General features: G+C 34.5%; 1 protein-coding gene across 4 annotated transcripts; it reads left to right on the top strand.

Moving 5' to 3' along the window:
• Positions 1-817: 817 nt before the first annotated feature.
• On the top strand, positions 818-7,441 carry LOC131055016 (serine/threonine-protein kinase AFC2). 4 transcript variants are annotated; one of them, XM_057989621.2, is made up of 12 exons: positions 818-1,059; positions 3,971-4,199; positions 4,341-4,367; positions 4,486-4,639; positions 4,771-4,819; positions 4,966-5,080; positions 5,190-5,281; positions 5,557-5,707; positions 5,811-5,875; positions 5,965-6,062; positions 6,202-6,307; positions 6,425-7,441. In XM_057989621.2, the coding sequence occupies exons 1-12, from the start codon at positions 955-957 to the stop codon at positions 6,593-6,595; spliced, it is 1,362 nt and encodes a 453-aa protein (XP_057845604.2). In that variant the 5' UTR covers positions 818-954; the 3' UTR covers positions 6,596-7,441. The 4 variants fall into 4 exon arrangements, with proteins under 4 accessions (XP_057845604.2, XP_057845603.2, XP_057845606.2 ...); XM_057989620.2 differs by having other exon boundaries at positions 5,554-5,707; XM_057989623.2 differs by lacking the exons at positions 4,966-5,080; positions 5,190-5,281.
• The last annotated feature ends 3,490 nt before the right edge of the window (positions 7,442-10,931 follow it).

Here is a 10,931-nt window from a genome sequence, read left to right as displayed (position 1 = left end):
TTTGTTGTGCTTATATGGTTATTAAAAAAAAATATTTAGACCAATGAAAAGCAATTATTTTTCTTTCTTTAAATTTTTTAAATTTATTTTATAGTATAGATGCACATTTGTTAACATTATAACTAAAACTTTCACATATCATAACTAAAATATAGTTATTAATATGTTATTCATGAAATTTTTTATAATTATAGATATTATTGTTTTAAATCCCCCAAACTTTGCATGTTTATAATACAGATAAAAAAAAAATAGGTATCAATGCGATCACAAATTGTATAAATAATTAAAAAAATAAAAAAAATAAAAATATATTAGTTACAATTAATAAATTACTATTTCAACTACAAAATCACAAAAAATAATAATATAAAACAAAATAAATTAAATTTAAGAATATATTAGTTACAATTAATAAATTACTATTTCAAGTACAAATTAACAAGGCAAGTACTTGCCACTATGTGGCACTTGTTATTATTATTTATAAGAAATTAAAGTCAATTTCCAAATAAAAAATAGATTTAATCCTTTAAATATTAAAGTTATGGTTAGCCAAAATTATACCCTTTTCCAAAGTATATTTAAGATATTAAAATTAGTAAATACCATATTTACTAATTTTAATTTTTTTTAAGGTCTAACAAGAAGTTTAACAAGGACAAATGAAACTAAATATGTAGTTATTACTTAAAATTCCAATTAAACAAAAAAAAAAAAACTTCCACCACACGACAAAGGGAGGTCGGTTTCGAGGATAGAGGTGGGCTGGAATCCACTATTAAAACGAATATTCCAAAGATCGTTCTTTACATATGCTCGAATAATCCTTGACCTATCCCTTCAAAATCCTTATCTTTCTTCGTTTTCTCTGTATAGAGATACCGTAAAATTTTTCTCCTATTTTCGCGGCGAGAAGAAACCCTAGAAACGGCTGCTTGCAGATCGGCTGCCATGGCGTGTGTTGCAGAATACCCTCTTCACAATTTACTCGAGGAGCATCCAAAGAAACGACGTAAGCTAACTTCGTCATGGGATGTGCTTCCCTCTGGTCAAAAGGTTAGGAAATTTGTTTCTCTATTTGTTTATATTTCTGGACTGTTATTCGGGTTAGGGTTGATGATATTTCTTGTGACATGTTAGGATTTCTTGGGTTGAAAGGAAATCATGATCTATCAAATTTGTGAGGTGTTTTTACCTTTCAATCTTTTTCTATTTGGTGTTTCTGTTGGCGAAGAGATTTCGCTTAATATTTAGTCTGTGTTGTTTCATGGTTTATTGATAAGCCATAGTTTCTCGTTTTTTATTTTATTTGGGTTTTTGGGTGCATACTCTTGACGAGTCTGGAGAATAAGCGTATTGTACTGTTGGTTTTGCGGAATTGTGGTTTGTATGATAGATCTATTTCAAGTCAAGGGTTTCTGAATGTTTGGACCTTTTGGGTTAATTTCATGCCCTTTAGAATCCTAGATCGGCACTTATAATTGTATTGTTTGCCGTACTTATTTGGGTATTGTAGAGCCTGAGGGTCAAGGGTGTTGGAGAACAAGTAGGCTATAATATTCGGTTTGGAAGTTTTGGGGTTTCGGTGAATGATGCAATTTAATAGATCTTTGGGTTAATTTTGATATAGGATTAAAAAAATGATTAATAATTAATTTCATCCCATGCAAAATCCTAGATCTGTACTATCAATTATTTATTTTTACTTAACTTATCTGGGTATCTTAGAACCCGAGGCTTAAGCGGGTTAGAGAAGAAATCGGTCGTAATATTGAGTTTGGAGGATTTGGGTTTTCGTTGACTATAAATAGTCTGTATGATTTGTGGTTTGGTTGGTTGACATATTGCAATATTACTGGGTTAATTTTAGTAGGAGATTTAAAAAATGTTCAATTATTAATTTCCTGTCATGTAAAATCCTAGATCTGTACTTCTAATTGTTTATGGTTTACGAACTCATTTGGGTATTTTAGAACCTGAGGCTCAAGGGGGTTGGAGAATAAGTGGGTCCTATATTGGGTTTGGAGGAAATTGGATTTTTGGTGACTATAAAGAGTCTGGATGTTTTGTTGTTCGGTTGGTTGGCATATTGTAATATTACTGGGATAATTTTGGTAAGAGTTTTTAAAAATTTTCAATTATTGATTTCATGATTTGTAGAATCCTAGATCTGTACTTTTAATTGTTTTTTGGTCTACCAAACTTATTTGGGCATTTTAGAACCTGGGGGTTAAGGGGTTGAAGAATAAGTCGGTCATAATATTGGCTTTATTGGGTTTGTAGGATTTGGGTTTTCGAAGCTATAAACAGTCTAATCATATTGTTAATTTTGGTAGGAGTTTTTAAAAATAATCAATTATTAATTTCATGTTTTGTAAAATCCTAGATCTGTACTTCTAATTGTTTTTTGGTCAACTGAACTTATATGGGCATAACTCATATGTGCATTTTAGAACCCGGGGCTCAAGGGGTTGAAGAATAAGTCGGTCGTAATGTTGGGTTTATTGGGTTTGTATGATTTGGGTTTTTGATACTATATAAAGAGTCTGATTTGTGGTTTGTTTGGTTGACATATTGTAATATTAATGGGTTAATTTTGGTAGGGAATTTAAAAAAGATAACTATTTATTTCATATTAAGTAGAAACCTAAATCTGTACTTTAATAATTGTTTATTGTCTACCGTACTTATTTGGGTATTTTAGAACATGGGGCTCAAGGGGTCGAAGAGTAACTGGGTTTGTAGGATTTGGGTTTTCGATACCATAACGAGTCTAGATGATTTGTGGTTAGGTTGGTTGACATATTGTAATATTAATGGGTTAGTCCTGGTAGAGGATTTAAAAAAGATTAATTATTTATTTCCTCTCATGTAGAAACCTAATTCTGTACTTTAATAATTACTTATTGTCTACCGTACTTATTTGGGTATTTTAGAACCTGAGGCTAAGGGGGTTGGAAAACAAGTGGGTCGTGGATCGTATCATTGCCTACCGTAATTTTGCATTTGGAGTATTTGTATTTTCGGTTATTATAAAGGGTTTGGATGATTTGTTGTTTTTGGTTGGTTGACATTGTAATATTAGTGGGTTAATTTTCATAGGTGATTTAAAATTGACTAATTAATAATTTTATGGCTTGTAGAATTCTTGATCTATACTTTTAATTGTTATTGTCTACCGTACTCGTTTGTGTGATTTAGTCATTTAGAACCCGAAGCTCAAGGTGGTTGGAGAATAAATGGGTTTTAATATTGGGTTTGGAGGATTTGGTTTTTGGTGACTGTAAAGGGTCTGGATGATTTGCAGTTTGGTTAGTTGGCATATTCTAATGTCACTAGTTTCTGAAAGGCCAGTCTTAAACCACACATTAAAAAACATATTAAGTTTAGAGAATGTTAATCAACTCTGAGTGTTTAACACTTTTAAGCCTAGAAGCGCATTCTTAGTGTGATGACACACTAGCAACATATTAAGCTTAGAAAATGTCAGTCAACTTTGAGTATTTAAGACTTTTAAGTCTAGAAGTATAAAAGCTTGGTGTGTGATGACTTAAGCAGTTACCTTCTGAAATACTTGTGTGATTTTGGTCAAAGTTGATGATATATTTTTAAAAAGTGCATAATATTGCTTGTTTCATGGTCTGTGGAATGATAGATCTAATATGTGTTGTCTCTGGATTTGATTGTGTCGATAAAAAAATCATTTGCACAATTGAATCTAGAAGCAACACATATCAGTCTCATGGATTGTAGAAATCTACTAGCATTAACGATAGATCTATGTGATTAACTGGCTGGACTACTGCCTACCTTTATATTTGGATGTTTCAATCCTTGACCTGTAGATGATAAGGATCGTGAGAGCGGGCTATCTTGAATAACATATGATAGATTCATTTTCTTTAATATAACATGAAAATTCTCACACTCTGGTATCATTTTAAGTTTCTACACATTCTCTCTGCAGGCGCAGAATATACTCAATCTTTTTGGGCAAACTATTTCAAACATCGAAAGGGATACAAATGGGACTTCTGCCTTATCGGGGGCAGAGCCCTCAGAGCATAGTGGTTCTGCTACATCATCTCAAGCATCAAGTGCCGATGTACCATATCGGCATATCTCTCCTCCATGGCGCAATGATGACAAGGAGGGCCATTATCAGTTTGCTCTCGGAGACAACTTGACCTCTCGATGTAATTTTTCATTGGACGGCCCTCAATTTTTTTTTTCCAATAGGATTATGGCTTTTAAGGATTCATGGCATAGGTCTCTCCTATCATGTATTATTGTTTATCATCAATTCTCTAATATGTCCCGTCTTCTCTGTCTTGCAGATAAGATTCTGAGTAAAATGGGTGAAGGTAATTTTTATTGTCCTTTTTGTGTGGTCGACAGATTTATTTATGATCTTGAAGGGGGTGTTTTCTGTTAATAACTAGAAAAATAATTAAGTTCTCATAAAAGAAACAATTTGTACAGGCACCTTTGGACAGGTCTTGGAATGTTGGGACAGAAAATCAATGGATCATGTAGCCATTAAAGTTACCCGCGGGTTACAGAAGTATCGAGAGGAAGCACTAATTGAAATTGATGTTCTTCGTGAAGTTGGAAAGTATGATAAAAGTGGCAAACGGTATGTAACAGCATTTTGTCTCCTTCAGTACATGGTATAAACATTATACTAACACTAGAACAGTAATTTAAATTATGATCCCGGTAGTGGTGGTTTCTGAGGAAGTGATCTGAATTGACCTTTTTATTCAGTTGCGTGCAAATGCGGGAGTGGTTTGACTATAGGAACCACACTTGTATCGTGAGTATTTTAGATCAATTTATATCTCCTTGATATCGTCGATCTATACATCAATCTTATATTTTATCGCAATATTCGGCAGATTTTCTTTAGGTTGTTAGAGTGTCGTTAAGGTTTTTATGGATGAATGAAACTGCCTCAAACAGGTATTTGAAAAGCTTGGACCAAGCCTATACGATTATCTACAGAAAAACAGCTTTCGACCATTTCCCATTGATCTTGTCCGTGAGATTGGAAGACAGCTTCTGGAGTCAGTAGCATGTGTGTAGGCAACACTTGAGTTTAATCTATAATGGTTGTCTAATGAATTGGCCACTTGTGATTTTCTAATAGTTTTGTTTCCCCTAATATTAGCAATGATGTGTGGCAGATATGCATGATCTGAAACTTGTCCATACGGATTTAAAGCCTGAAAATACACTTTTTGTTTCTTCAGACTTTATCAAGGTGCCTGATTACAAGGTAGCCCACTGGTGATTATAGTTTAGTGGTACTGTAGTCGGTGCTTATGGTTATGGATGATATGAGGAAGTAGTCGTTGAAAAATGGTGTTTATTCGCATCTTGTTAAGTTTTATTTGAAGTGGTTCGTGTGGTTGTATTGGTGTAACTAAACCTGCATTTGTTACGAAATAATAACATACTTTTGACCTCTGTTAAGGACTAAATGTAATTTTATACTTAATCCTATTTCCACAAAGAAAATAAATTTTGATTAATATCTTGTATCTTTAGAAGGGCACAAAGAGATCAGCAGAAGACAACCTAATGAGGCTACCAAAGTCAGGTGCAATAAAGTTGATTGATTTTGGAAGCACTGTATTTGAAGATCAAGATCACACGTCGGTGATCTCAACCAGGCACTATCGAGCACCCGAGGTTATTCTGGGTAAGCTTGCCGTGGCCGACAAATGTCATAACACCCTAAATTGAAAGAAGCCTTTCTAATATAATGAAAGAATGTACGCCTAAGCATGTATGAATCTTAACAGGTCTTGGGTGGAATTATCCTTGTGATATTTGGAGTGTAGGATGCATGCTTGTGGAGCTGTGCACGGTAACCTATTTATAATATAACATTTGTATGTGTAATGAATATGAACTGGCTAGTTAAATTATAATCATGGAATGGACATATATGTGTAGGGAGAGACTTTGTTTCAAACCCATGAAAACTTGGAACATCTTGCCATGATGGAAAGGGTGTTGGGGCCGTTGCCTAGGCATATGTTAAAGAAAGCAGAGTGAGTTTTTTGAAGTTTTTTAAGGGAATATTAACATAGAGCTATATTTGTGCTACGAAAGGAAAAATATGTGATCTCATGCTGATATCATTTTATGGGTGCACTAAAGCATGATCGTCAAACATTTTTGTGCTTACAGTAGCAGATCTGCCAAATATTTTAGACATGGAACACGATTGGACTGGCCAGAAGCAGCAGCTTCAAGGGATAGCATTCGAGCAGTAAGGAAGTTGCAGAAGCTTGGGGTATGTTTATCACATCTTATTATTTGGTTGAGCCTGGCTATTAATTTAACCACTCGTTTCTTTATATGAGAGTAGTTCTTTTATCAAGATATTAAACTGTGTGCGTTGCCTTCGCAGAATTTGATCATGCAACAAGTTGATCACTCGGCTGGTCTCCTTATTGACTTGCTGAAAAACCTTCTCAAATTTGAACCTTCAGAGAGGCTGACAGCTCGGGAAGCTTTGAGACATCCTTTCTTTGGAAAAAGTTCAAGGAAAGATAATGGTTTATGCAGCAGCCTACAGTGAGCCAGTCCTAATAAATTCCTGGAAGCGAGATTATCCTAATCTTTATCAATGACAGCTAGAGAAAGCTTTGAGACATCTGTTTTTTGGAAAAAGTTTCCAAAGGAAAGAAAATGGTTCATGCAGCCTACATTGAATTCCAAGTAGCGAGATTACTCTAAATCTTTATCAATGCCTGCCGCTTTTGGAACTTTAGAATGGTTTTCTATTGCTTTTCAAATGGATGCTTTATACTTTGATTTGGCTTGCCATTGATTCTTTGTAAGCAAATACCATGAGGGCATTGAACTTTGAACAGCACGGAAAGCACGGGCTAGCCATAAAGTTTAATTGCAAGGAAGCTCACTGAAAATGAGATTGCCGGGCTTTGCATACAGAGCAATGGCCAGTTCTGTTGAAAGAGGAATGACCATTCCTTGTAGTGGCTGTTCAGATTGCCATGAATTTGGGGCTGGGAGATTGCCAGTTGCATGCCAAAGAAGGGCTAGTGAAGTTGGACGTCACCAAAAAATGCGATAGCTCACTGAAAATGAGATTGCCGGGCTTTGCATACAGAGCAATGGCCAGTTCTGTTGAAAGAGGAATGACCATTCCTTGTAGTGGCTGTTCAGATTGCCATGAATTTGGGGCTGGGAGATTGCCAGTTGCATGCCAAAGAAGGGCTAGTGAAGTTGGACGTCACCGAAAAATGCGATTTTGTCCAAGAGATGACCTGATGTCTCACTGACAGTGGTTGTTCAAGCTTGAATCATCTTGTTGTAAGAAATGTATAAAACCATTCTTTTGCCTTGGTTGTTGAAAGCCATATTGTAAGAAATGTATATACCATTCTTTTTGCCTTGCGGCACACCTCCAATCTCTTTACCAATGAAATGTTTTGGAAGATTATTACATGGAAGATCTACGTATTTTATTTTTCTAGAAACATTTTGCTCGTCATATTTGTCGTTAATATGATAATTTAGATGATAAATGGGTTGTGCATCAACATCTTATATATATATCAGGATGCAAATTGTGCTACCAGCACGTGTTTTTAAGTGTATTAGTTACAACTTGTCATAATAATAAGTGATTGCTGGACCACGTGGACATACTTGTAAGGGAACACAATGAACTAGGAGCAGGAAGATTATAAGAAAATGCATGGAAAAAGCTAGAGATGTCCAGAACTTGTCCTTGGATTTGGAAATATATGTTAACTAATAGTTTTTATTCGATACGTCTGTGCCTTGTAGCGGCTTGAATAAGCTTATTTCGAGAAATGTATGATATTACGCTCGAGTCAGCTTACTGAAAGAAGTGAATATTACAATTCTTTTGCACTGGTTGTTGAAGCTTGAAGCAGCAGCTTGTATGAAAATGTATGATACCTCTCTTTTGGCTGGGTTGAAGCTGAGGGGATAGCATGCGAAGGCAAGAGTCAGTGAAGTAGATGTCGTCAAAATAGACCCTGTCAAATAGGAGGGTGTCTCCTACAGACAGTGCTTATTTAAGATTGAATTGGCTTATTGTAAGAAATGCATAAATACCAAAATTAGCTAAGAGACGTGTGACACCATTCTTCTGTGTAGGCTGCTGAAGATTGAATCAGCCGACTGTAAGAAATGAATGTTACTATTCTAAAGTTTCTCCTGTTGAAGCTTGCATCAACTTAATGTACGACACTAGTTTTTTCGACTATGTTACTAATCTATTATGTATGAAATGTATGACACCATTTTTCAACCATGTTACTAGCCTATCATGTTTATTTAGAATGTATACTAGTATACTATTATTCTTCTCTCTTTTTGAGTGCAGAAGCTTGAATTAGCTTATAGTAAGAAATGAGCATAATATGCTTTAACCATGGTACTGCCATGTTTATTGCCCTCGTTTGAGATCGTGTTGCCGATTTTATTTTCTATCAGTGTACCTCTTGCTTATTTACACACGCCCCCTTGAATGCACAGTGGGGGGGGGTAGTCGAGTTGAGATGTAGCTAATATTGATTGTCTAGCGGAATGCTATTTGTATGAAACGTGTGATACCAGGGAAATTTGGAAGAGTATTTCGTGTGATACATTTTTTTCCCTTTCTAATTTTCGATTTGCAAGCTACACTGAAGTTTGTAGGGGAAAGGATCCAGTAGTTGTGCACCCTAACTTTGTGCTTCTTAAAATCTTACTTGGAAATTTCAAATTACTCTGATTTTTTTACAGCAGCTTACTTGGCAAGTCCCCTGCTTATAACTATAAGGTTTCTGGGTCACATCATCAAATATGATGCCACATCAGCATGCTTTTTGCCAAGGTGTCCAAAACAGCCCCCCCAAAAGTGAGACCAATAGGTGGGCAAAAGACCCCAATAGTTGTGCAGCTGACATGGCATCATCTGATTGGTTACTTTTTACAATATTAGTACATTTCTTAACAACTATTGGTACATTTCCTAACAACTGTTGATACATTTCCTAACAAAAATTGATATTTTTTGTTTCAAACAATAGGGGTTTTATTTGTTCAATGTTTGGAATATAAGTATCAACAACCATCACAACAATTGGTACATGCTCTACTGGGTCCTTTCCCCTATCATTTTCATTATCTAATCATTTCTTCTATAATTGATTAAATATGGTTCTAATCATTCCATTTTTCTTTCCTTTTTAATCTAATTAAATGACATTCATTGTTTATAACTACCTCTAGCTATTTTTGGCCTGCTTCAATAAGTAAATATAATTATTTAGATTTTGTCCTTTTTTTTAAAATAAATAAATAGTATATTTCACAATGCAATTATATTTAGCCTCTCAAATGATCCATATCTTCCAAAGTTCCCCTTCCCTCTTGTCCACTTACTCTTCCTAAAAGAATCTTTATAATTGATTTTCCACTTGAACCTTCTACTTCCATTAAGGGAAGAGCACTAATTGCCATTAATGTTTCAATAATTGTTTACTTCAAAAAAACAAAAACAAATGACTAAAAGTTCATTAATAAATTTCACACGTACTAGTTTATTTTTATTTTTCACAATTCTATCATATTTAGCCTCTCTAAAATGATCCATATCTTTCGAAGTTACCTTTCTGTCTTGTCCATTTACTCTTCCTAAAGAGAATCTTCATAATTGATTTTCCACTTGAACCTTTCAAAGTTACCTTTCTGTCTTGTCCATTTACTCTTCCTAAAGAGAATCTTCATAATTGATTTTCCACTTGAACCTTCTACTTCCTTTAGGGGAAGAGCACTAATTGCCATTAATGTTTCAATAATTGTTTACTTCAAAAATAAAAAACAAATAACTATAAGTTCATTAATAAATTTCACATGTACTAGTAGCCATTCATTTTTTAGCATCTTTGGGTCATAATTGTTTCGTTTGTGCACTTTTATTGGTACCCATAGGGCACGACTATTAAGATATTTGTGCATAAATATTGGCAATTTTAAGTGCAATTTAATTCCCAAATCATCCACTTGGACAATTTAGTCTTATTCAACCCCTTAAGTGGTCCACATCTTACACACTAAACAAATGTATGAGCTTTCTATAAACAAGAAATGGAGCTTGTACATGGAACATGACCTCGACACCATGTCACATGGGTAAAAGGATTTGTCCATCCTTCAAGAGTACTCGTAATAACCACTCTTTGCATCTTTGTCCATCTCCATTATGTTGATTCTCCATTTAAACGCTTCTCCCTCCATTATTGTTAGTCTTTTTTTTTTTCTAAAATCTATTTATCTAATCTTGTATTTCTTCCACTTTTTATTAAGTTGGTTAATCCATTTAATCCTCTAATCATCCACCTGCACAATCTAATCCTATTTAACCTCTCTCAAATGGTACACATCTTTCAAGTTGGATAAATGTATGGTCTTTTTATACACAATAAGTGGGCCTTTGTACATGTAACATGACCTTGGTACAATGTCAAATGGGTCAAAGGATTTGTTCATCTTTCGAGAGTACTTCCAAATACCTTTTCCATCTTGTCCTTTAATCTGCCTAACGAGAATCTTTATCAATGATTTTCCACTTAAACCTTCTCCTTGCATCTCCTCCAAACACATGTACTATGTTGAGGTAGCCATATCATTATAGTGCTAGCAGTCCACCTTCATTTGTCCAAACTTGATTTTCTTGCATTTCAAAAAAAAAATTATATCTTTGTCGATAAAACTTGATTTTGTAGGCCTCTATGTAGTTCAAGTTACCTCTGGGTATTATAAATTAATTTGCAACTAATAAAAAATTCATTCTTTATAGGATTTCCTGTTTGAGTGGCCCTATATATGTTTGGATGGCTTGTCACATACATGGGTGGTCCTATTTAGTGATTGCT

The sequence above is a fragment of the Cryptomeria japonica genome, chromosome 6 (genome assembly GCF_030272615.1).
Source record: "Cryptomeria japonica chromosome 6, Sugi_1.0, whole genome shotgun sequence".
Lineage (NCBI taxonomy): Eukaryota > Viridiplantae > Streptophyta > Pinopsida > Cupressales > Cupressaceae > Cryptomeria > Cryptomeria japonica.
Note: the sequence above shows the minus strand (reverse complement) of the source record. Positions and strands in the feature narration are given on the sequence as shown.

Coding starts and splice junctions, on each gene's coding strand:
- LOC131055016 (XM_057989620.2), top strand. CDS start 955: ATGGCGTGTGTTGCAGAATACCCTCTTCACAATTTACTCGAGGAGCAT. Junction 5,282..5,553: donor TCAAGGTGCCTGATTACAAG/GTAGCCCACTGG, acceptor TTGTATCTTTAG/AAGGGCACAAAGAGATCAGC. Junction 5,708..5,810: donor AGCACCCGAGGTTATTCTGG/GTAAGCTTGCCG, acceptor GAATCTTAACAG/GTCTTGGGTGGAATTATCCT.